The sequence below is a fragment of the Lutzomyia longipalpis genome, chromosome 4 (genome assembly GCF_024334085.1).
Source record: "Lutzomyia longipalpis isolate SR_M1_2022 chromosome 4, ASM2433408v1".
Classification (NCBI taxonomy): Eukaryota; Metazoa; Arthropoda; class Insecta; order Diptera; family Psychodidae; genus Lutzomyia; species Lutzomyia longipalpis.
The window spans coordinates 23,277,994-23,304,000 of NC_074710.1; the positions used below are offsets into that span (position 1 = coordinate 23,277,994).

Consider the following 26,007-nt stretch of genomic DNA (forward strand, 5'->3'; position numbering starts at 1 on the left):
TCCGAAAAAATAAAGACGGTTGGTGTAATTTATTCAGGGTACGGCGTAGAAAATTAAAATCAAAGAGAGAGGAATAGAATGTTTTTTTTTTAAACAATTACAATATTAATTGTTTCGTTAAAATAAGAAGAATTAAAAGAATTAAACCTTATTTTATTAATAATATTATGTATATTATGCTTATTATTCTAAAAAATATATAATATAATTTTATTGGTAAATTCTCATTAATTTTGTGGCCATCCACCCCTTTCAACATTAATATCAACTTTAATTTGATCCTAAAACACGCTAAATTGCTATTATACGTAAGCCCACTCACCATAACGTCAAGGTAATAATTCTAGGGTGGGTTAGGTTAGGTGCTAAAGTATTGGGTCATCTCGAAATGGATGTCGCAACCAAGTAAAAAATTTCCATTTGACATTTGCTTGGTTAATGGGTAACCCAATAAAAAACCCTCCCGTCATTGTGTCACATATTTATTAATAATGAAAACCCCCCTTAACATCAGGTGCTCTTATTTATATAAAAAATCTATGTGAAGAGCAACACGAAGTGCAAGACGAAGGAAAAACAAGAAAAAGTCGTAAGTTCCTTCGGCGGCCGAAGGGACTTATGACTTTTTCTTGTTTCGCCCACGGAAAAGCCTTCTGTCCTTCCTGTCAATTATCCCACAAAATCCCCAACAGATTTCGTGGTAATCAAGAGATTCATTCACTAGACAGAGCAGAGTGGTACGACTGAGTGGTCGATCTGCGCAACCAAATACGCGAGTTTGAGGGCAATCTGCAGAAGGATCGCAGAGCACTACGTAACCGCGAATCAAATGGGGTGAAACCGCTACAAAAGATTTTGGCAGATGAAGACCTCACAAATGTTGGCAAATATACCTCTAAACTAAATCAATTCCATAGCGATGGACAGCTAAGTATGCTACTTTTCACTTTTGTTTTTGAAAAAAATAATAGAAGAAAATATTCTAGTAGAAACGCACGTACTAAAAAAGCACGCTGTACGTACAATGTTCTTCATTTATCCAGAACACGCCGAGGTGACTCAGCAGGAGACTGCGAAGGCAGTTCGAGCGGAGAAGAACCGCATCTACCAAAAAAAAAAAGAATTACGCGAAGAACACCTACGGGAATAAGAGGAAGCTGATGGAGCCGGAGGTGGAGGTGCCGGTGGAGCTGGAGAAACAGCAGGAGGAGCAGGAAGTGTGAGGAGAGTTTATAGAGGAAATTGTAGAATGGTTGGAAGAAGAATAAAAAAAAACATGAAATAGATATTCTATTTTTTTATTAAAGAAAAAAAAACGTTACTAAACGGTCAAAATACAAAAAATCGATTCTCCCCACCCTTGGATAATGCCGAGAATCCCCACTGGGCAGGTACATTTCTGCCCTTTCTGCCTATTGAAAAATTAAAAATTCGACGGTTTAGCTTTCGGAATTTCGAATTTTATAGCAAATTTGGAAAAATCGGAAAAATTACTCAACTGTCATTTATTTTCCGGAAATTTTACGAGGGTGTAATTTATTTTCTTGATTATTTTTTATTAGAAAATCTCATAGTTTTCTCAAAATACAAAAGAAAAAAAAGAAAAAGAAAAAATAAAACAAGAAATCTCCAAATTCCGAACACACCGAAATTTTAACGAATAATTTCGTCCGTTTAACGGTCACTTTGAAATGTGCCTCACTTTCGGCACTCATCGGCTGTCATTGTTCGTTGACAGTAAATTTTCACACCAAAATAAAAATTTTCTGACGCCCAAATAGTGCAAAGAAGTTAGTTAATTGACTTTAAAAAATAATAATGAATAAATTGTCGTGCAACGTAAAGGGGTGCAAGTATCGCCTGGTGGTCAAGCGACTACCGAGAAATGTTGCTCTGTACATGCTGCCGCGGGATGCTCCGGAAAAGCTGAAAGCGGCATGGAGAAAAGTTTGTTTGGGGCGCCTTGTTGCGTGTTCGGAACATTTTTTGGAAGTTGATTTTATGAGCAGACCTGTGGCATCCGGGTATTTTAGTCGGGGGTATTCGAGGCCCCTCAAGCACAACGGTTTGTGTTTGATTTTTCTTTGAATATTCGTTCGTTATTCAAGAAAATAATTTAAATTTTTCTTTCCAGTTGTGCCCAAATTAACCCTTCAGAAGAAGATTTTGAATCCGATCCAGGCAACGCCTAAAGTTAATCAGAAGGATGAAATTGTCATCTTGGACAGCGATGATGAGAGTGTTGTGGAAGCAGGAGATCCACTTGAATCTGCAGCACAAGATGGGATCAGCAACCGCCTCTCATCAAGTCCTGTGATTCAAGCTTCTTCCTCTACGAAGGATCCTCAGGATAAGATTGATGCTGATGCAGTGGAAACTCAGCTGATGGAACCACAAATGAATGAGAGAGAAAACTCTGCTGCTTCCACAGCTAATGAGGAGACAACAAGCAATAATCTTCAGCATCAGGATGTTTCAATAAGTCCAAAGCGACCACGTGGACGACCTCGTAAATATCCTCCTACTCCCGTGAAGTCTCCACTTAGGATGCTTCCAAAACGACCAATCTCGCGGCCAATCTCACGACCAAACATTCCATCAACAACAACCAAAGATCATCAACTACCTTCATTGCGCACAGTCTCCGGTAAAGCTTCAAATCAACCTCCTGTGCCAGAGAATCCCAAACCATTCACAAAGGAAGCAAAAAACGTCTCAAAAGCAACAAATTCAGCTTTTCTTCCCTCCTTAAAGCTGCCAAAAGGGATGGTTTTGAAGGAAGTGAAAGGAACCACGAAGAATGTGGAGAACATCCCCTCAATGCCAGCGATGAAAAAGGACACTCAAAAGGTTAATTTGGATACACTGATGAACAGAAAAGACTTAATAGTTCAAATAAAACAGCAAAAACGCAAGAACGACGATGAGGATGGAGAAAAAGATCTGCAAGAACCACCAAAACAGCCAAGGATGGAAAATCTCCTAATTACATCCGTTAGATCTCTCAATCAAACCGCCAATGAGGTGAGCAAAATTTCATGAGCGTCGCCTTGATCAGCACTTGTCATAAAAAAACATGTTTGATTTGAAAAGAGAAAAGGAGATTATTCATTTTGAGGCTTCCGACAAAAGAATAATTTTTTTCTTTTTTTCAGCAAAAACTTGAAACTTCTTCAACAATTCCTGAAAATAAGACGCAAACCACAAAACCTGACTTCCGTTTTCGTAGAGTTAGAGTCGGGGATAAGACCATTGGTGTTCGATGTTTAAATTGCAGCGTTTTGCTTCGCAGCATTAACTCCTCACGTCTCAAACTACACATGTAAGTATCAAATTTTTCTTTAAATTATTCTGATTTCAGCTCAAAGTGAGAATTGATAAGAAGTTTTTGCCCAAACTTGAGAGACCTGATGAAGGACATAAATTCAAAATGTCAGAAAAATAAAGAAGTTTATTTAATAGTTCTTTGATTTTTCTTTTGTAGGAAAGTCTGCACAAGCCTGAATGAAGCATTTACACGGGAGAAAATCAAAATAACAAATGAGGATGAGTCTTCAATTAAATTGGTAAGTGTAAAACCGTTTAGTGACCTCTTATGGTGATTTTGTAAAGACATTTGTAGAGTTTTCCGAAACTCTTTATTTCATTTTTTCAATTTCAATGCAATTAGAGCAAATTCAACGAAGTGATTCCTAGGTTATTCACTAAAATAGACATTCGATTTAGAGTACAGTGGGACCCCAGTACAATCGCGCATTGAAAATAATGAGTGTGAAGAGTACATCCTAGTGGTCGTTGTACTGGGGTCCCACTGTAATACATATATGTTTACTAGTCAGCTTGACTGATTTTTATGTTTCGTTTGTCGTTGATAAAGTCTCATTAAGCTCCACAAAATATTAAAATTTCCGAACGTTTTAAGTACAGAACGTATTATAAACAGAATGTCGGAGATATAAAGTTAAAAAAGAGAAAGAAGCATTATTTTTCTAATCTAGCAGACCTAGGGTAAAATTTACTAATAAGTCCGGATTTAGTTTTTTAAGATCGGCTTCAGAATTCAAAAATCCGACATAAGTTTTTAAAGTTAGGCATAGTCAGGTTTAGGTTTTCTTAAACCAATCTTTAGTTTTCTATTTAATCTCAATTTTCTAGGCTAGACCTAAGTTTTTTTTAAACCAAACTGACGTTATTTTAAAATACCAAAATTAGTTTTTGTAAGATCAGGATTTTAAGACTTTAAGATTAGGTCAGCTTGAATCGGGGCCGAATGCATTTAATGGGTGATTTATACAAATTTCGATGCCATGAAGACAGCCAGACTCATATTTTGACCATCTTCTGGCAGCGAATAAGTCTGATAATCAGTCTTTAAAGACTAATCTAAAAAATCTTAAGGGTCAGACCTTAGAAAACTTAGGCTTGACCTTCAGAAACTTAGTTCCAGCCTTGAAAACTTAAGTTTGACTTGGAAAACTTAAGCCCGGTTCCATCTGATCTGATAAACAAGATAAGAAAACCAAATTAAATTGGATTTGAGTAGTTTTTACTTCTAGTCTCTTTAAGTCAGAGAATCACTACGACTAGACTATCAATGATTCAATTCAATATCCTTTCACAGGGACCTGAAATTCCGAAGAAACTTCCATCATTACGAGAGGAAAGAAGTCAAGAGCCTGTCAAGACGCTTTCACAGTCGCAGCAGAGTAAGAGGACTCAGTTGAAGCAAGTCCAGAAGATTCAACTGAAGAATGATGATGCTGCTAAAAATGTACCTTCTGCTGCTCCTAAAATTCCCATTCAGAAAGCAAAGACAGTTCAATCAACTTCCGTACCTGAGCAGAAAACTACGTTAACTACTCAATCAGTTCCGTTAATAAGTTCCGTACAGACTGTTAAGAAAACGTCTGTTTCTGTTGCAAAAGTAGATAAGATGGAAGGTAGTAGTGAAGGCATTGCCGAGAAAAAGGAGGAGAGTTCTGAAAAAACAGGAGCTGAAGATGAGGATGATGATGATGTGATCGTCTTGTCGCAGAAGGTTGATGTAATTGAGGTTGATGACTCCGAATCAGAGCATGAGGAAGAGTCAAAGGTAGCCTCAAATGTCCCGGAAATTGAATGCACGTCAGTCTTCACTAAATGTAATCCCGAAACATGCGAATACAACGAAAGGATGAAGATTGCCGTGGAGAAGAAGAAACAACTCATGGAGCTTAAGGAGAAATTATCAGATGAGCAGGAAGTCTTTGAGAATAATATCTCCAAGATTATCCATCGACATACGTACATGAAGGACTTCCTCGTGAATGTCCCGAAAATCCTCACACCATCGCAGAAGGATATTTTCTTCGGGTTCAAGACGAAGATTGTGTGGGAACACAATGAGATAAAGAACGGCCTAATGCTGAGGAATCTCAGCAGGGATTTGTATCTGTATCTACGGGAAGATCTCAGGTATCCTTTGCCATCTCTCCTATCGCTCGCTACGTGGGAAAAGCAATATCCAACCCAGGCTCATTTGATATGGAAAATGTCAGTGGATTACCGCAATAAACAATCCCGGGAGGAGGAACTTGATGAAAGCGAAGATGTTGAAATGAAATTGATTACTGGGAATCCGCTCTAGACAATCTCAAGGACCTTAATGAATCTTTTGTACCTCCATATTGAAACTTTTGTGATTTTTTGATGTGTTGAAAAATAAAGAGGAATAATTAGAGAAAAAAAAACTTGGTTTTAATTACTCAAAAAGCAGAAAAATTGATTTTTTAAAAGAAAGATGGCGAACACAGCCATTAACACTCGGAGGACTTTACTGGTACTTGCTACCAATTGGAACCTTAAAATCGTCACAGAATAAAATCTATTGGACCTATCTCGATGAATTTAGCATCTATGTGTAGGGAATTTTAATTACTTTAAGATAGCAGAAAGAAAATCCCGAGAAAAGCTTTCTTTTTGGAAGATAATTGAGGTCAAAGTCAGAATCCAACGCGGAGGATCAAATTGGTAATAACTACCAGTCAAAATCCCATACATTTTTGCCATTGTTTTGAGGTTATGTTTCCCCATATTTCCCAAATAAAGTACTCTTGTTCACTTTTTCTCACTCAAAAATTATTAATATGGACGAATTTTATTGCCGGAAGTAATTAAAAAGTTACTTGAAGAATCAAAGTTAGTGATGATTTACGCGCAATAATAAATTAGGCAAAATTGCAGCTAAAAAAGTCGTTTTAATTGGCAATTTTGCATCGATTTTACGCAATTTTTTTTCAGTGACGATTTTCTTAATTAAATATTTAGTAATTATATGCAGGAATGCTTCAAAGAGATTGAGAATTAGTGAAACTTTCGATCCTCGTTCAATAAACTGATTAATAATTAATTATTGAGCATATTTTATCAACTGGTACTTATTACCAATTTGATCCTCCGCGTTGTGCCAAATGCTGGGTCCTCCAAGTGTTAAAAGTAATCCCGCCATTTTGAAAATGTTTCCGAGCGTCTTTCAAGCATTTTAAGGGCATGCAGGGCATTTCAAGACGTTTCGTAAATGCTAAAAAAAATCCTAATGCTAATGACCGTTTGTAACGAATAATAATTTCAAATTCAAATAGACTTTCGGAATTATAGCAAAAAAAACTTCAAAAATTTGAAAATAACCGCTAACGGCAGTGACAAGAATTCAAATGACAGCGCCGTCAAGAAAGGGTGGATGATTTTTAAACTATTCAGAATGTCAAAAAAAAATTAATTTACTGTCAAAAATTTTATTTTGTTTTGCAAAACAGATGCTGCTTTAAAATTAAAAGAGATCATTTTTAAATTACAATGGAGAGATTTTGCATTGTTAATGGGTGCAAGTCTAATACTGAGAAGAACTTTGGAGTTACGCTTCATGGGTAAGTTATTCATGAACTTTTTTATTGTAACATCTTCGTGTTTTGCTTGTGACATTCAAATCGATGGATCCGGATAACTAACCTAAAACTATTTAAACTTCATGGGGTAGGGGCATAGTCAAAAATCTGTTCAAGCCTTCTGTTTCTTTTTTTTTAATCTAAATAAATCAAAATGTATTAATAACTTATTTACGATAATTTGACATTTCTAACGTTTGAAGTTTCTTTTTTCTTAATTTTTCATGATTATTTGACATTTATTTCCTAACGCACTTAATATTTACTTTAAAGCTTAAGATCCTTTTACTGTTTGACGTTTCTTTTTCAACGATAAATGTTCATTTTTTACGTTTAACGCTTCTTTTCTAACGTTTGATATTTTATTTTTCACATTTGACGTTTCTTTTTTCTGTCATTTCTTTCCTAACGTTGTATATTTTCTTACTAAATGTTTTAACGTGTTTTTACAATAAAAATAATTTATTTTTAAATTACTAAAGAAAAGCTTGATCTCTTAGGGGTTGAATAGGAGGATACTTTAACACTAAAAGCCTCACCATAGCTACAGTACTGTTATATTCTAATCTTCAATATGTAGATTTCAACATACTTTCCTTTTGTTTTATTTTTTTCTCTTCTTTAGTCTACCATGGTCACGTCTTGGACGTACACTTTGGATCAATGCAATAGAAAAGCTAAATAATCAGAAAATACCTAAAAAGTATTTGACAGGTCAAGCATCAGCTATTCTAGTCTGTCAAAATCATTTTGTCCCTGAAGATTACGATTCTTTATCACCGAGACTTCTAAAGGCAAAGGCTGTACCAAGTTTGTTTGGTGATAAATGCAACGACCATTCATCACAAGGTAAGAAAAAAACTCAGAAAAAGTATTTCTTTTTAACAGTTTGTAATTCAAAAGTGACAACTTCTTGACTTTTATCAAAATTTTATGTCAAACTTTTATCAGTTGCTACAAAATCTTGCGTAAAGGAAACAGCGCAAACAACACAGACTAAAGAAATAGTAAATGTTCAACAAAAGGAGATGAAAAAAGGGACGAAGAAAAAAGGAAAATTTACAAAACAGCCGAAATACTGGGTGTCAACGGTCACTTGTTCATCAGCAGTATGTCAAGTCCAGGGATGTACTAATCGACGACTCAATTGCGACAGTTCAATTAATTTTCACCGTCTAGCTGGAAATGCACCCGATGAATTGCTTGAAGCTTGGAGTCAGTTTTGTTTTGGTGTGCCTTACAGGTTACACTGTGATCTTGAAGGTTAGTAAATTAACTGAAAAATATTTAAAAGTTTCTTAGCTCCTTCACTTCGAAACTTCCAAGCTTTCTTTTATGCTCAAAAAGAACTCTAAATTGAGTAATTTTGCACTTTTGATGTTCTTTAGATCAGAGCAAAGCTGTAGAGACTGCAAAATGTTAGAGAAAATACAAAGAAACTTCATAAAATAGAAAATGTGAAAACATAACCTAATTTTTTACAAAACTTGAATAAATTCTAATAACAATTAAAACTTTCATTTCAGTTTCAAGTAAAAGGCCTATTGTAGTTTGTTCCCTTCATTTCGAAGAAGGCGCTTTCATTAACAACGGACCTGACTACGAATCACAAGCCTATCTCCAGCTCAAGAGTGATGGTAAGAATAAGAAGAGATTTAACCGTTGAATTTGAATTAAGGATTCGTTGACATTTCAGCAATTCCAACTGTCAAACAGTCGGAAGTTATTGGGGAAGTAGTTCAGCAGGGTACATTGGTAGCACCTGAGTACATCAGCCGTGACGACGAGACACAGGAAACGTTCTATCGTGAAGATACGGGAGAGTATTTTGTTGTTCAGCGTGTTGAGGGGATGGACCTACAGCAGGAAGACGAAGGCACTGAGTACATCCTGTCAGATGACACTGATACGCTCGTTGTTGAAGGTTGCTCCCAAGAGGAGGAGATTTTAATTGATGAAGACAATCTTTATGTGCTACAAGACGAAGGAGATGAATTGATGGAGGCGTATGACGACTCTATACCCCCACTCCTTACATTTGATGGACGCCTCGTGAGCTTCATGGAGGAAGTTCGTGAGGGAAAGGAAGACGTCAAGAGCGGAATTGTCAACACTGAATCATCCGGTCCACCTACAAATCTACAAGTGGAAGTCATTTGTAATCACATGACGGCCTGTGAGAAGCTCGAACAGGAGAATCTGGCCCTTGAAGAGGAAACAAAGCGTCTCACAGAACGGAATGGCCAGCTGGCGAGTACACTGCGCCGAATGCGATCGGAAATGAATGAGGTTTACAAGTGCTTCAGCCCAATCTTCACCCCAGGGCAGATGGACAGAATTCGTGGAATGAAGGATCCGTGGCAGAAGAAGGACTTCGAGAGGGCGATGAAGCTCAAAATCCTAGGCCCTGCGGCCTACAAATACCTCAGAAAGCACTACAAATTCCCCCTTCCGAGTCTACGTCTTCTAGAAATTTATGAGAGTTCCTGCAGCAGTGAGTTGGAGCCAATTTACAAGAATATGCAGGCTTTCCAGGACATAGTCCGTCAGCGCAAGTGCGATAAGACAAATCTCAAATTCCGAAAATCAATTCATGTGGATTCTATGATCATAATTACCACCAAACCTTTGAAATAAAGCGAACTATTAAATTATCGTAAAGAGAACGTTGTTGAAATAATTGCAAATTGTCTTAATAAATTCAAATTTGGCGCCAATTGAAGGCTTGAAGAATTCCAGAGGTGGTCACTGGAAAGTTCCAAAATGTCAAAGGAAAAATAGACTGGAAATCATGACTTTGTGTCAATGATATAAAAACTTGTCAGATCGCTCAGAAACCCGAAAGTGAACGAGCACGCGGCAGGCCGCGCTGCTCAAAAATTCAGTTGATAAAGTGCGCGATTATTCTAACAAACGTTTTTTTTTATTTAAATCTGCCCTTTTGATTTGATTTTGATGAATTCCAGTCAAAAGTTTGGTTATGTTATAGACGCTAAAAAAAGAAATACAGTCATACCCCGCTTAACTTTTGAGGATTTTGTTGGCCAAAAGTGGCCAATTAGACATTTTTTAAATCATAAATTAAAATCTTCGTGATAATTTCTACACTAAATAAATAAAAAAAATACATTTTGTAACTTTTAGACCAATTAAAAAAAAATCCATAAAATAGAAACATGAAGTAGAATATTAAATTTTTTTAAAGTAGAATTGCACCCTTCTCACACAAAAACTTTCTCGATAATGCACCGCTTTTAACTTTAAAAGCATCTCCGTGTTAGATTCTGATAAAAATCTTTTCGTTTCTTACAATTCGTCAATTTTAAGATTTTTGGTATTCCGGGAAAAAATCTTATAAAATTTTAACATTTTATTTGTATCTTTAATTTTGATTTTTGAAGGAAAATTACTTTCCCAGGCCTTTTCAGAGCTCTCTGACTATTTTCCTGAACAACAAATTCTTTGGTTTTCTTTTGTAGAACGATTTAAAAAAATAAAAGATTTTAATCAGAATCTAGCCCATATATTTTAAAATTTTTCTTCCTAACTGTGCTGCGTACGCAGCATATGCACGATCTTACGTTTTTCTTTATCTCTTTCTCCTTACGCATTCATTGTGAGTTTCCCTACTTTGTAACGCTCCCTCTCTCGCTCTCTTTTGACTCTCTCTCTCTCTCTTGACTGACTCAACTCAATCGCGACGCTGCGTCAGTTTTCGCGAGAGTTCTCAGCTGTGAGGGTGGCTTTTTGTCGTACAATCCGCATTTTCCGGCCTTTATAGCCTTTGTGCCTGTTGTGTCCCTTCATGAGGATGCTGTTGTGTCGTGTAAAAAGTTGAGAAAACAGTGAAGAAACCACCCAAAATTACGTCAACAACAGGAGTTTTGTGAAAGAAGAAATTCATCAATGAGTCAAAGGCTCGTGAGTTAAAATTCTTCAACAATCACCGCAAGTTAAAAAAATCATCCGTGAAGGTGTCTTCGTGGTTTTATCAGCACCTTGATGTCTCCAGGAAATTGTATTTTGTAATTTATGTTGAAATGGAGTGATAAGAAACCCACGCAGAGTTCATAATATCGTACGATTATTAGTTTTGTTGATTTTGTGTAAATTTTGGTGGCTTTGAGGGAAGTAAAAGAGCATCAAACATCGCTCGCGTGAGTGGCCTAATCTCGTGACCAGGAAAAGTGTCGTGAGATGAGTTTAGGATGCATCTGCAAGTGTTGAACATTTCTTGGATTTAATTGGATAAATTTAGCTGTGCCTTTAGCCTGGGCAAGTATAGAAAGGACTTCAGGCAACGGACAAAGGAGTTGAGGCTGCAGCAGGATGACTGTTACGTACACAGCAGAAGTTGCCACATGCAGAGGATTTGGATGCTTCCTCAAGCTCCTACTCAGGTGAGTCGTCTTCCGCAAAAAAGTCTGCTTTTTGTCTCAGCACGTGCCACTTTGAATTTATTGGGAAATTGCTGACCTTGTCCGCAATTTGAGTTCAATTGGATGGCGTGATCATGAACTGACCTGGGAATAAGTGGGTGGGAACTACAATAGTTCAATTGATTAGGAAGAGAGAGAGAGAGAGAGAATTTAATTTATTCCACCCTAATTCATCATCACCACGAAAGCTTATCCTTAAAAAATTCTTTGACCACATTTAAAATTTCATTTGAATGCAAATAAGGTAGAAAAGTTTCTGTTTTAGAAAAAAAATTGAACTATATTGTGTTCAAAACTACTTTGCATTAAAGATCCACCAGTTTGATAAAGTATGGGTGGAGTTTAGCTCATTAACCAATTGAATTGTAGCTCAAATCTCTTGTTGAAATGTTAATAAATAAGAAGAAGAATAAGATTTTCTGCTGATTGGTTGACAGACTCAAGCAGTGTTTTCATTGGTTGATTTTCATTTGAATTAAGTTCTATTTGAATAAACCTTGCACCGAAGTACCATCCCGTCATCAAGCGATAGCCAATGATAAATCATTGTCCGAATTTATCATCCAATAAAAACACTTTGAAACGATTTCTTCTTATTTTATTCATTTATATTTCCTTTGCAATTTCCATGATTTGAATTTAATTTACAAAAAATTTATTCCCAGCAATTATTGAAGAATTTGCAGGAGAGACAATGAAGAAAGAGATAAAAGAAATTGTTAATTGAGAAATAACTCAAAAGTCCACAAGTAGCGGGGATTGAATCAACATTACTCTCAGATCACGGTGATCACGTGTGGATGATTAGTATCTCTCAGCTAATTAAAGTCAGATCAATCTAAATAAGTTTCCTTTCTTCTCTTTCTTGTTTAAATTCTATAAGCATTTTTTCTTTGTTTCTTTTACCCTTGAAGTTTTATAAAAAAAAAAACTGCTTGATCGATTTTAAGCAAATCTTAATAAAGAAACAAAGATCATTCCGGATTTTCACAAAGACTTATGTCTCTTTTAAAAATCAGGCAGAGAAGCAAAGGCATTTAATACAGACTATAGATAGAGCGCTTAAGTGCAATTAGATCCTGTTGACCGGTTAGATCAGGAGATTGATACACTTCTATCCGTAAAATGGCCCCCACGTGTTTGTATCTCGAGAGTCGCCCACTACTTCTCCGAAGGGGGAACAACATCGGTAGCTGGTCCTATTCCTATATGAAACGTAGTGCTACAATATTTTTTATTTGAATTAACGTTGCACCGAAGCTCTACTTCAGCGTAGAACGTAATTTTATTTACTAAAAAAAAGTACAAGAAAAATTTAAAAATAAGAATTTAGTTTATTTTGTAATTTTTGTCCCGCGAATGCAATTTTGTAACGTCCAAATCATTTCTTTCCTAAAGATGCCAATAAAGGGAAAACGTCGCTGGATAGCATAAATATGCTGTTTTTTCTTTCTTCGTCTTCTGACTGCGTACACCGATTGAAGAAACTTCAACAATTTACAACAGTCCTTAATTCTCTACATTTAGCTAACCATTCTTTTCTTACACTTATGGGATGAAGATTCGAAGCAAGATTAATTCGGCGAACAGAGTAGAGATCATTTCTGTTCGTCACAGCTCATAAAAATATAACCTAAAATCAAATATTTCTCAAATGAATTCTTCTTAAAAATAACTTGTTTGCTGTCAACATGGATGAATAATACTAAATTTTTAAAAATAACTCAAAATTCGTCATTTATTGACTTTAAATCGTAATTTTTCCACATTATGTAATGAATGAAAAGTTTCCAAAAAAAATTCCGCGAAAAGTGTGAGTAATTCTGTAATTTTTGCGAGGCAATGACTCCCAGTTGCTTCAACATTATGGATAATGTTACCCCCCCAACATGTTTGCCGCCTATTTGTATGAGAAATGTGAACATGTGGTAATGAGTATTTTTCCTCCAATCTCTGTTTTGTTTGCATGTAATTCACATCACCTTGAACATAATATCTATGTAAGCAAAAGAGATAAACTATAATTCACTCATTGCTCTAATAATAAGTGCGATTGAATTGAAAATAGACTTTTCAATCAGGACAGAAATAGAGAACACAAGAAAACCAAAGAAGTTGTCTCTCGTTCTTGGGTGATAAATCAAAATTATAGAGGGAATGTCATTCATTTTCAAAAGAAATCTCTCTCAACTTGATAAGCCCGTTTCCTTTGCAATTTTTGCTACTTTGCCTTTCACGATAAAAAAAGGAAATCTTTTAAAGCATTGAAAGATGAATTTCGTTGTTGAATTCTTTTTAGCTGTGATTCTTTCGAAGAAAAGAATAGCACAGCTTCTGTGTCCACTCTAAAACTCAAGGTCGTCGGATCGGGCTCAAACTTGGTATGAGCACGAATTAGGGTCCCCACATTCCAAAAAACGTATGCGCCGAAAAACTTTTCCGGCCGTCCGTCCGGCCGTCCGGCCGTAGTTTGGAGCTCAATTACAAGAGAACGGTAATAGATAGAGACTTGCGGTCAACGGCAAAGTTCAATTATCGACTGGAAGTCGTCCAACTATGATATCAAATTCAGCCCCCCACCCCTGCATCCGCCATTTTGAATTTTTTTCAATTTTGTTTTTGCTATATCTCAGCCTCTATTATAGCTAGAGGTCTGAAATTTTAATATGTTGTAGGGGCCCTTAAGACCTTTTCAACGATACTTCATTTCCAAAAATCGGACAAGCGGTTTAGCAAATATAGAGTTCTATCGTAAGTGGGCTATAACTCCTAAACCGCTTGACCGATTTGGACCAAACCGGTTTTGAATGAAAGATCTCAATGAGGTCTACAATTATCTATACATAGGAACTTTCAAAAGTTACCGCTAGAGGGCCTACAATCAAAAACAAAATTTTCGATGAGTTTTCGACCAGTTTTCGATTAATATCTCAAAAACTGGACGATAGATTTCGATTAAATTTTAGTATGTTATAGGTGATAGGCACACCTTTTAACCAAAAAAAAATAAAAAAAAACTATGTCGTGGTTTCAGAGATATAGACCAAAACAGGTTTCCATATGCACCGATTGTTGTAATATTGCCTTATATCGGCTTAACGGTACTTGATAAAGACTTTTCGATTGAAGTTTCATCAGGTATAGTGGGCATGACCTATCAGATTTTACTAATTTCAAAATTCAAAATGGCCGCCTTCTGCCATTTTGTTACATCAACAATTACTTTCATCTGTTCACATATATTTTAAACAAACTAATTGGCGCCCCGCGAAGCGGGGCGCCTTTTTTATACATAAAAAATATAAAAATATATAAACCTATAAATATACATATATAAGTACAATGATGGTCCAGCAGAGTAAAGGGAATGTACTGGTAAGTTTCACTTACGGGCTGTGATTCTTCCTTCAGATGACAGTCAAAGTGTGGTGAAGTACAATGATAGTCCAGCAGAGTAAAGGGAATGTACTGGTAAGTTTCACTTACGGGCTGTGACTCTTCCTTCAGATGACAGTCCAAGTGTGGTGAAAATTGAGGTGGATAAATTTTTAGGAATGGCTTTCTCACGCATCGAATCACAGCCAACGCGTGTAAATTCTGGGGAAAGTCTTACTCATGCGCGTTGGCTGTGATTCGTTGCGTGAGAAAGCCATTCCTAAAAATTTATCCACCTCAATTTTCACCACACTTGGACTGTCATCTGAAGGAAGAGTCACAGCCCGTAAGTGAAACTTACCAGTACATTCCCTTTACTCTGCTGGACTATCATTGTACTTCACCACACTTTGACTGTCATTTTGATTGGCAACGATTTTTCTTCTTTTAAGTAACTTGTTGAAATTACTCTCATTTTGTGTTAAACAATGCATTGACCTTCGTTCCACGCACAGTATTATCTTAAAACTTTCTTTTATTATGAGATTGCTGTGAGTCAGCATTCAATATCTTTGATTCTTTCTTTGTGTTAAAAAAAATCAGCTTCCCCTTTGTTCCGAAAGCGAATGTAATTTTACTTGTATGATGAAATTTCTTTAAAAAAAAAAGAATCTTGTACAGAGATTTTATATTGTTAAGAATAAATTACTTTTTAAGAAAAAAAAAGCGACAAGGTATTTTAATTATGGTTCGTATAAGAATTTAATATGAGAAAAAGTTCTTCCACGACATGTTCCCATGTAATTTAGTTTATTTAATTTACTTTTTTTTAACGAATTTTAATTATTTAAGAAAAAGCAAGCTTCTGGTCTATACAGTCTGTTCAAAAAAGCCGTTAAAATGAATAAAATAATACAAGAAAACTTTAAAAATTCCCGAATTAAATATCGATGATTCTGAAGACACTATTTTTGGCATAATATCCTTTGCACTAACCATTGTAAAAATGCCCCCACGTTCTTACATCCTGATAGCCCTCTGCTACTTTTTCTGAACAGTCGTTTGCAACATAATTGTAAAATTCACGAGAAAGAGACATCTAAAAACAAACCAGAATGTCTTTTTTAAATTAAATTAAAGAATAAAAAAAGAATATTTGGCACAAGCTACCGTCTACTCACGCACTTAAACGTTCTGTTGGAGACAAACTCGCGCTATTTACTTTCTCGCTCGCGTAATTAAATGTAATTATTTGTTGTTATGTGAAAAGCTGATGCGAGAGTGTTTAATTTGCAGATGACTCAAGGATTTTTTCAGCAGACTATCTCCTTCTTTTCACCACACACATCATATAATTTTGGAATGGTCATAAAATGTTGTATTGTAAGAAAAAAATAATTCTTTATGAGCCTTTTGGTCTACTTTGAAGATTTTCTCTCTATATCAAAGGCACAACGAACGAACAATATTGTTGATTGAGTGAAATAATAATTTATTAGCTTTAATATGAAACATCTTCATGATGTCGATAAAAATGAGATAACTTTTGCCATTCTCAGAAAAATCAGAGGAATGTGGAAGAAAATTATTCAAAAATCTTTTCCACGCAAAACTTTTTTTTTCTTTAACATGAAAGAAATAGAATAATTCAATATGTAGACTATACTTGTATGTATAGGTAGTGCCGCAGATACGTACCAACAAACTAACCATATAATTGCAAATTACAATGCAATTTGTGGTGGAGAAATTGTTTATTTACACGATATTGTCAACACAAGAGCCGAGAATAGAGTGAATGATTAATTGAAATTATAAAGAATAAAAAATAGGTCAAAGTGCCGCCTCTCATTCAATCATTGAACGAACACATACCACTTGTAGACACTTTAATGCCTTTCTCATTGTGAATTCCATCATAAAAAGAATTGCGTAAAGATGTCTCAATTGTAAGAGAGATATGAACTTGACATAGCGAATTTGAAATACAAAAATATAAATTTTAAAAAATTCTTCAAGAGAATCAAGATTTTTTTAAATAAAAAATTCAATTATTTTAAAAAACGAGAATCTAGGTTACAAATAATCTAAAAAATTGAAAGGATATAGTGTTGTTATTTTTATACGCGGTATAAATTACATATCATGTTATTTACGTTTTATACTAACCCGGCTGGACCTCTAATTTAAGAGAATTTGTGCTCAGTATAGATGACAAGTGTAACACTCGGAGACTTTGGGTTTCGGAGTATGATCTCCGGGTTGCAGGTTTAGGATGATTTTCTCCGGGTCACACGGTTTTAATTTTTTTTGCTTAAGTTTTCGGCAGTATCAGAAAACTAAAAAATCGGAAATTGAAATACTTAAGACTCTATAATTTAGGAAGTTTCAATTTCTTTTAGATAAAGGAAAATCGAAGACTCTTAAGTAAGATCTGAGTTTTTCTATACCAGAATAAATTTTTTAAGCTAGACTACAGTTTTCTACAAACTAGATTTAAGTTTTTTAAGTCAGTTTATAGATTTTTAAGCAGGACCTTAGTTTTAGACTAGAATTAAGTTTTCTTGAGGTCAGGCTTTTATGGTTTCGAGGTTAGATCAGGCTGAACTGAGTCTGAATGCATCTTAAAAGTCTGACTTAAAGGAACTAAGGTTCGGCTTAATAAAATAGGCCTGGCTTAATATACGGCTTAACTTTGTTTCTTAAGTCAGGCTTAAGTTTTTAAGTCAAAGCATTTTTTTAAGATGTTACACACGTAATTTATTAAACTTCACGTAAAAAAACCTTTTCTAAATAATATTTTAGCGTGAATGAAAGTATGTAAAAAAAAGAATATAAAAGGATATGCATATAAGCTAATTTTTCGGGATATTACAATATTCTTTTCGTTTACAACAGTTTCGTGACTATGATTCCATCACTTTGTTTGTAGTGAAGGTTTAAAATAGGTCAACATAATAACATATGACGTGAAGCATTCTTCATACATTTTCTACCAAAGAGTTCCAATTGTTGGAAAACAAAAACTAGAGCTTAACTAATGAATGATCATACTTCTATTACACATATCAAGTTATTGGGTATAAATATTAAAATTCTAATATTCTTATCTCAACGTTGCTTGGAAAATCGACAGGGAATGATGTATTGTTCTTCTAAATTGAGACTCATATTTCATTTTAATCACAATAAATTGATATGAGGAGCAATTTTTCAGTTCAATGAATTTCCAACAGCAAACAAAGTTCATTTAATTCATTCATTCCACTCCACACAGAGTGGTCTCTATTAAGAAAACAGCATCATTGGTGACGGTCTCAATGGTGCAGAAAACCCGCAAAATGTGCGAAAAATCTCAGTGAGAAAAGTTGCATTGTTCCGCCAATTGCTTTCAATTTCCCTTCATCAGATGATTGTTGCATGAAGTGTGTATGAGTGTGTCGTGTTGCCTACAACACGTTCGCCAAGAGGTTGCTGACCTACAACTAAATAATTCACATCGTGCCGTATTCCGCACGAGTCAATCATAAACATTTCAGCATAATTTTTCATTTAAAGAGAAAACTTCTTCTACCTCTTTCAGGTGGCGCGGAAGCATCTATAAGCTCGTATGGTTGGACTTGGTGGCATTTCTCTCAGCTTACTACATACTTAGTATTATTTATCGATTGTTACTCAATGAGCAGCAGAAAATGTAAGTGAACACAGAGGAATTCGCGTGAATTTAATGATTCTCAAATAATTCGCGTTTGTAAGAGGGATTGGCTTTTCGGTTGGGTAGTCTGTGTTTGGAGCTATAGTTGGGGCTTACAACAAAATTCCAACCTTTATTCTAACCAAGTGATGAGGAAATTGAAGAATAAAAGACCTGAAAGACGTTGTTGGTGTGAAGAATTTTGTTTTTCTTAACTCTTGTTTAAGAGAATCGTGGAAATAATGGTAATAAGCCTGTTTGATGTCCGTCAAGTCTGTTCTTTCTTCCTTCTTTTCACCTATCTGTTCTTACATTTGCCTGTCTTCTGGCCTGCCTGTTCTTCTGTCTAGTCATTTTGTTTTAAGGTCTGTCTATTTCCGTCTATTAATCTACCTGTTCTTACGTCTACCTAACTTCTGACCTATCTGCCCTTCCGTCTGTCCGTTTTCTGGTTTGTTTGATCTTCTATCTGATTCTTCCGTCCTTTATAAAAATAATTATTTCTATCTGTCTGTTTGCTCTTCCGTCTTAAAAACTCTGACGGGACAGTATAAGCAGGCTGTTTAACTATACCTCGCTTTCCAACACGTTCTGTAATGTTAGTAGTTCCAAGATGGCGCCAAACAGTTAAAAACTAGATCGCACAAACTCTTCAATTTTCAACAACTTAATATAATTTGAATATTTAAAAAAAACGCTCGTCTGTCAATCTTTTAATCTCTCTGTTCTTACATCCTACTCTTTTGGTCTTTACGTCCGTCTGTTTGTTTATTTCTGGACCGGCTTGTTCCTTCTTTAACCCATCTGTCCTATTCCTATTGTCATTTTGATTTTTTTTTAGTTCTCCGGTTCATTTTATCTTGTCCTCCCGCTCCAACATCCACCCAGTTTAGTTCTTGAATAAAGTCAATTAAAGAGAAATTACTTATTTCCTTCCAGAGTTTTCGTTGGTCTGGTTAAGTATTGTGGTGCCTCAACAAATCTCATTCCACTCTCCTTCGTTCTGGGCTTCTATGTATCCATCGTGATGACACGATGGTGGAATCAGTACATCACAATTCCCTGGCCAGACTCAATAGCCGTTCTTGTGAGTGCAAACATTCACGGACAGGTGAGTTCAACCACCCCTCCCTAAAAAAAAGAAAACAAAAACCCTCCCAAAAATTCTCTCAACCCCCATTCTGCGTGATTTGCAAGTCGCGAGACGACGTGTCGCCAGTGAGACGCAATCGATTTTGGGGGTGTCGTGGAAGTATTTGAAGTAGAGCGATTTCTCACTCAGTTTGCTTCTCAATTAGCGACAATTCGTAAAGTGATTTTCCTTTAGCAACTCTCTCCTTTGGTGGCAGTTAATCTCTGTGATTTAGCTGTGGTGCCACCACACGTAGAGTTGAACGCAAATATGTTTTTGCTGCTTTAGTTTATATTTTGGCAGCTTTAATAGCACCAATAAGATAATTTTGTTAATTTTTTATTGACGTATTGTATAAGGACGCACCCTCTGTGGTACAATATAAATAGGAAGTGAAAGCATGTTCCTGGGTTGGGTTAAGTGTTCTATATATTGAGTTTTATATCCTAATAAAATCATTAAAAAAAAAAAACATTGTGATGAGTATTTGCAGAATATCGTTTAATAAATTAAATAAAAAAGTGGTCAGAAGAATTCTTTACGGTTTAAAATATAACTGACATTGACTTTTCGAAGATCTCCGCTCCCTTCAACAGGCTTTATTGTTGATGACAGCAGTGAGTAATAGACTGTATTTCTCTATAAGCTATATATTTCAGTCAATCGTGGGAGAACATTCGGTCATATCAATTCCTATTTAATAAAAATATCAATAGATTTCTCTTCCTATTTCTACTTAACCTCACTTTTACCTAGGCGATTTTCCCTGCTCCTTTTCAGCGGGTATTTGTCGTCTCCCGCTATGTCCTACATACAAAAACAAGCTATAAGAATTCATCCTTTGATTACATATAAATTTAACAACTTATGGCTATTTTTTTCTATGATAATTCCTTTTTTTCTCGCGATAATTGTCACACACTTTTTCTCTGACTAATTTCATCACAAAATGGCTGTTAGTTTTCGTCTTTCGCCTATTTCGCCTATTTCGCCCAGGCCTACTAAATTTCAAATTCAAACTTCTATCGTTAACAGGATTAAAGAAAAAAGTTTTCAGAATGATTCCTTGCGGTTCTTAATATAACTGACATTGACTTTTCGAAGGTCTCCGCTCCCTTCATCAGGCCTTATACAAAATGGCAAAACAAAACCTAATAAGACACCTCTTTCAGGATGAACGAGGACGTGTAATACGACGAACTGTGATGCGATACGTGTGCCTCTGTCTCACAATGGTACTAACAATGATATCCCCACGTGTCAAGAAACGTTTCCCAACGTTGGAGCATCTTGTGGAAGCTGGTCTATTGACGGACAATGAACGCGTCATAATGGCAGACCTAAATATGCGTTTTCCACGACATTCAAAGCATTGGATGCCAATTGTTTGGGCAGCAAGTATCGTGACGCGTGCCCGCAAGGAAGGTCTCATACGAGATGACTTTGCCGTGAAGACTGTGATAGATGAGTTGAATAAGTTTCGTGGTCAATGCGGGACTCTCACATCCTATGATAACATCAGTGTACCCCTTGTGTACACACAAGTAGTCACACTGGCGGTCTATTCGTATTTTATTGCCTCAATTATGGCAAGTCAGTGGTATGAGGATAAATTGGTGGGAGAAGGGCATCTCAATAAGATTGATTTGTACTTCCCCGTCTTCTCGACCCTTCAATTCTTCTTCTACATGGGATGGCTCAAAGTGGCGGAGTCCCTGATAAATCCTTTCGGGGAGGATGATGATGATTTTGAGGTTAATTGGATGGTTGATCGGAATCTCCAAGTTTCCTACATGATTGTCGATGAGATGCATCATGAGCATCCGGAATTGATGAAGGATCAGTACTGGGATGAAGTCTTCCCAGTTGAATTACCCTACACCGTTGGGGCTGAAGGATTCCGCGAAGAACATCCTCAACCGTCAACGGCCAACATTGAAATCCCCAAGGCGGCAGCTGAGGTCATCCCGGTGGTGCCGTCAAAGGCAAAAATGGATGAAATGGTCGGTAAAAATACGCAATCGATCAGTTACAGATTCCCAGATCAAATTGACAGTGAGGTTAGACACGCGTCCAATATTCTGCTCTCTTTTCTTCCTCTGTGCGGCTAAAAAACCTGCAGCCCTCTTAATCAGCACCTGCGCTGTTTTCGTCTCAACGAGCAGCTTCCATCTCACAGCACCAGATCTCTCTCTCTCTCTCTTTTCATGCTTCAAACTGGTGTCATATTAATTTTTGTCTATATAACCTCCCATTAATTGTACCCAAAGCAAGCCTTTGGACGCTTCTGTTGCGCCAACTTCACGTGTTTGACTGCCATTTTTTTTAATTTTTTCCATTTTTCTCTTCTTTTTTGATTAACATGGAAGATGTGAAAGTAAAAGTAATATGTTGAAAATAAATATTAAACTCTGTGCTAATCCTCATGTGTGTCTAACGTCTAACCCATAGGTTTCTGAAAGTCTCATTTTGTTTATGCAATGATATTTCCCCCCAAAAAATGCCCTGAAATTTTATCTATAGTAGGTACCCATTTTGATAAGAAATGTCATAAAGGGATATAAATTCAGGCATATCAGTTTAATTGATCAATTGTGGCAAATTTAGAGTTGTTTTATCAAAGTCAAATAATATTCGAAGCATAAATTTTGTTGGATTTAAAAATATTTGCTTAAAGTGATTTTTGAAGCTTAAACATTTAGCACAAAAAAGTTTTTTGTGTGCCGTAAAAAAAATATTAAAGACATTGGAGGTTAATGCATGAAAATTTATTATTAAACGTTTTAAAATAAGAAATAGTTAGTTAAAGAATATTAAAGAACAGAGAAATTGCAGAAAAAAATGATTTTTTTTGCCACGTATGAATCGCTGATAGAATAAAACATTTGCTGACGGATTAAATTGACTCGTTCAATGGAAAAAAAATCTTGCTGACAAAATTGAATAATTTGCTGACAGAATAACATAAATTGCTGAAGAAATAAACCGATTTTCTGACAAAATTATATTGTCTCAGTGACAATAAAATATTTCTGACAAAATAAAAAAATATATGATAAAAAAACGACTCGCTGACAGAATAAAATGATCTGCTGACAAGAAAATATTTTGCTGGCAGAATAAAACGATTCTATGATAAAATAAAGCAATTTTCCGATACAAAAAAAATGATTTTCTGACAAACGTGACTTGCTGACAGAATAGTATGATTTGCTGACAGAATAAAATGATCTGCTGTCAAAATAGAATATTTTGCTGATAGAATAACTTAAATTGCTGAAGGAATAAACCGATTTTCAGACAGAATAAAATGTCTCACAGTGACAATAAAATGTCTGTCTTTTAATTACTTAATGATATAAAAACGACTCGCTGAGAGAATAAAAAAAATTGCTGACAAAAGAAAATATTTTGCTGACATAATAAAACGATTTTCTGATAAAATAAAGCAATTTTCCGATAGAAAAAAAATGATTTTCTGACAAACGTGACTTGCTGACAGAATAGAAATGTTCTCGCTGACAGAAGTGAACGATTTGCTTACAGAATAAAGTTAAAAGTAGAAATTCTATTCATGCCCTTCACGTTGTCGCCTCTTAAGGGAAGTTTAAAGCTTAAACCATTCTTTTGTCGTTAAGAATAACTTTCCTTTGCTTTTCAAGAAATTAAAAATTATTTTATGTTTTATCAATTTATTAATTTTTATAAACTATTTTATTCTTTTCATATTAAAATTACAAATTTTCTTTATAAATTTACAAAAAGTTCTTTTGCAAATAAGAAGAAAGACTTTCAGAAACCTTTATTGCATATTTTTCATTTTGTGATTAATTTTCTTTAAATAAAAAGAAACTAATTGAACATAATTGGGATTATTTTGTAAAATTGTGCTTTTTAAAAAAAAATCAAAGTTTTTAGCATTTTGATTCCTATTCTGCAACCAAGAATTTTGTGAAACAATTTCAAGGATTTCTTGGTCATAGAATACGACCCATTATTATTATCTATAATTTTTTTATTTTCAGATTTTTTCAAGCTATTTTAAAGTTTGTCTGAATTTACATAAGTTTATATCATTTGCCCCCAGCACAAAGCTTTTATAAAATAATCCTTTTATGTTAATTCTTTGAAAAATAAAAAAGAAGTAAATCTTTAAAAATTAAGTTTTTTTTTTAATTTAATTCTAAAACAAATAGATTTTCGATGACAACGCCAGTGGAATACACTTCACAGCTGGAAGACGGAATGATCCTCGTCATGGATCAGCCACGAGCGTGCATAGCGTTATGGGGGGATCAATGAAGCGCGTTGACACTGTTGCATCAGCCCTCAAACGTTTCTTCAGCAAAGACGATGCTCGATCGAATCAGAGTGTTGAAGCTGGAGCTTCCACGCGCCTGCCCGCATCTCCCAGCGGAACTAGCTTGTCCGGGAGTCAGAAGGTCATCCCAATGGGCCCCGTTGGAAGTGTTCGGATCACAGATCAAGTGATCGAAGAGGTGGATGAGCAGTTGACGATCACATCGATGAAGGGACAACCGGAAGTACGTCCAACGGCGGCGAGTCTCTTCGCCACGGGTCCCCCGACTCCCAGTGCCCCCGTGGATGTGCCCCGTTCAGGTGTTCAGCCCTACACGCGGACACAATCCGCCGTGGCGCATGGGGATCGTGATATGGCGCTCGGGGTGGTGAATCTCGATGATATTCTCAGTACTTCAGCACCCACCGGGCAGTACCATCGTCCCACCACTCCACCAGGACTCGATGAGTTCGATAAAAAGCGCAGTGAGAGCAAGGAGAGTGCCGTCAGCCAAGCAAGCGACAAGAATCCAGGTAAAGAAGAGTTCGTTGAACTTCCCTCATTTTGAACATTTTGAATTTAAACGAATTTGAATTGTAACGTTTTCTTCCACAGAAAATCCAACGGACGATGAGTTTGAAAAATTACGCTTGGCGCGTGAAAAGGAGCGACAGGAGAGGAAAAAGCAGCTAATAGCCAGATCAATAAGCTCAACCCACCAAGAGGGGGTTGCAATGATGGATGTTGATGCGATGTTGGAGCAAATTGTGGCACAACAGACTTCAACGGATCGCCAAGAACCGCATCACTGAGAGTTGTGTCGGTCGGGCATTTGGATTGAGTGCACGACCGCCAGTGGGGAGTCCATCGATGATCTCTAAACACGGACCAGTATTACCACACATCCCCCCTCCCCTTTCTTCAGCAAAAATCGATGGTCATCTTCCTTTTTTTGTATTTTTTTTTAACAAAGATTTTTAGCAAAAAGACGAGGCAAATGCCAAAATGTAGTTAAAAAGCCTAGCTAAGCTGCTAAAAAAAAGATCATAAAAATAGAAAATAAAGAGAAATTGATGCTTCTATGGAGTTTTGTTTGAAGTAAATTGCTGCGAGGGGAGAATTTTTACGAAAAAAAACCAAATTGATCAAAATCGGTCAAGCCATTTTCGAGTTATGGTAGATTTTCGATGAAAAATGATGGCGGCCATATTGATAACTTTCGATTTTTCTCGGTACACACCAGGGCCCCGAGATATCGCAAATTCCATCTTCAGACGCCGGCGACCTCGGCTCATGGAGGCGGAAATATTTTGAACTAAACTATCTTCTTTGAAACGCTGAAACTATTGAAACATATACCCACCAAAAAAACACAATATGACATTTCCGCGGAAAGTCGTTGGAAAATTCCATCAAATTAAATATTTTATTTTTATGAAATAAAATTATAAATAAATTGAACGTAAATTAATTAATAAGTAATAATATCCCATCTCAAGTGCCAGAATTTCCATTTTTAGACATTACGGGAGAATTAGGGGGGAAAATTCAAAGAATTCTGGTAAATTTTTTGGTCACTTTTGTTTTCTAATAATGAAGTGATTCTTATATGTTCTGGCGGTTCTGACTACAAGAATTTTTATCTCTTGATTTCATCCCAAAGAGTCAGAACTTCCATATTCTCGACAATCAGATGTTCTTAATGAAAAAATTGTTTTTTTTTTAAGTTAGATTTGAGGTCACTTTACAGTACCACTTTCTTTTCCATTCACCCAATAATTCTTTAGACGAATAAAATCATTCCAAAATCAAGAATCAATCCTTTTTTTCTCCACAAATATATACTAATTATTCTTAAAGCGTTCTTTTCTTCTTCAAAATATCTTTTAAAAAATCTTTATTAAAATAAAATTATCCTAAAATGAAGAATAAATTCCATTTTATTCGCGACAAATATACTAATTATTCTTAAAAGGTTCTTTCCTTCTTCCAAATTTCTTTAAAAAAAATCTTTATTAGAACAAAATTGTTCTAAAATCAAGAATTTTTCCTTTTTTTTCTCCACAGATATACTAATTATTCTTAAAGCGTTCTTTTCTTCTTCAAAATATCTTGAAAAAAAATCTTTATTAAAATAAAATTAT

General features: G+C 35.6%; 4 protein-coding genes across 5 annotated transcripts in view; all 4 read left to right on the top strand.

The window, feature by feature from the left end:
- The window catches only part of LOC129795035 (probable asparagine--tRNA ligase, mitochondrial), a 1,173,171-nt gene that overhangs the window by 183,443 nt on the left and 963,721 nt on the right, over nt 1-26,007 (top strand). The window lies entirely within an intron of this gene.
- Nucleotides 1,739-5,705, top strand: LOC129794993 (uncharacterized). Its single transcript, XM_055835985.1, has 5 exons — nt 1,739-2,065; nt 2,135-3,024; nt 3,156-3,322; nt 3,485-3,566; nt 4,622-5,705. Exons 1-5 carry the CDS (start codon nt 1,819-1,821, stop codon nt 5,624-5,626), a joined length of 2,391 nt encoding a protein of 796 aa, XP_055691960.1. The 5' UTR covers nt 1,739-1,818; the 3' UTR covers nt 5,627-5,705.
- On the top strand, nt 6,737-9,584 carry LOC129795013 (uncharacterized). Its single transcript, XM_055836019.1, has 5 exons — nt 6,737-6,905; nt 7,549-7,772; nt 7,875-8,186; nt 8,450-8,560; nt 8,620-9,584. Exons 1-5 carry the CDS (start codon nt 6,835-6,837, stop codon nt 9,558-9,560), a joined length of 1,659 nt encoding a protein of 552 aa, XP_055691994.1. The 5' UTR covers nt 6,737-6,834; the 3' UTR covers nt 9,561-9,584.
- Nucleotides 10,617-24,945, top strand: LOC129794997 (bestrophin-4-like). Of its 2 annotated transcripts, none has more exons than XM_055835990.1 (6): nt 10,617-11,323; nt 18,321-18,431; nt 19,371-19,542; nt 20,736-21,623; nt 23,760-24,396; nt 24,479-24,945. In XM_055835990.1, exons 1-6 carry the CDS (start codon nt 11,253-11,255, stop codon nt 24,673-24,675), a joined length of 2,076 nt encoding a protein of 691 aa, XP_055691965.1. In that variant the 5' UTR covers nt 10,617-11,252; the 3' UTR covers nt 24,676-24,945. The 2 variants fall into 2 exon arrangements, with proteins under 2 accessions (XP_055691965.1, XP_055691966.1); XM_055835991.1 differs by having other exon boundaries at nt 10,634-11,323; nt 20,736-21,566.

What these genes read in the sequence shown, in the direction of transcription:
- LOC129795013 (XM_055836019.1), top strand. Translation starts at nt 6,835, where the DNA reads ATGGAGAGATTTTGCATTGTTAATGGGTGCAAGTCTAATACTGAGAAG. An exon ending in TTTGGAGTTACGCTTCATGG is followed by an intron (nt 6,906 to 7,548) that starts GTAAGTTATTCA and finishes TCTCTTCTTTAG; the next exon opens with TCTACCATGGTCACGTCTTG. An exon ending in GTTACACTGTGATCTTGAAG is followed by an intron (nt 8,187 to 8,449) that starts GTTAGTAAATTA and finishes CTTTCATTTCAG; the next exon opens with TTTCAAGTAAAAGGCCTATT.
- LOC129794997 (XM_055835990.1), top strand. Translation starts at nt 11,253, where the DNA reads ATGACTGTTACGTACACAGCAGAAGTTGCCACATGCAGAGGATTTGGA. An exon ending in TTCCTCAAGCTCCTACTCAG is followed by an intron (nt 11,324 to 18,320) that starts GTGAGTCGTCTT and finishes TACCTCTTTCAG; the next exon opens with GTGGCGCGGAAGCATCTATA. An exon ending in CTCAATGAGCAGCAGAAAAT is followed by an intron (nt 18,432 to 19,370) that starts GTAAGTGAACAC and finishes ATTTCCTTCCAG; the next exon opens with AGTTTTCGTTGGTCTGGTTA.
- LOC129794993 (XM_055835985.1), top strand. Translation starts at nt 1,819, where the DNA reads ATGAATAAATTGTCGTGCAACGTAAAGGGGTGCAAGTATCGCCTGGTG. An exon ending in TCACGTCTCAAACTACACAT is followed by an intron (nt 3,323 to 3,484) that starts GTAAGTATCAAA and finishes TTTCTTTTGTAG; the next exon opens with GAAAGTCTGCACAAGCCTGA. An exon ending in ATGAGTCTTCAATTAAATTG is followed by an intron (nt 3,567 to 4,621) that starts GTAAGTGTAAAA and finishes ATCCTTTCACAG; the next exon opens with GGACCTGAAATTCCGAAGAA.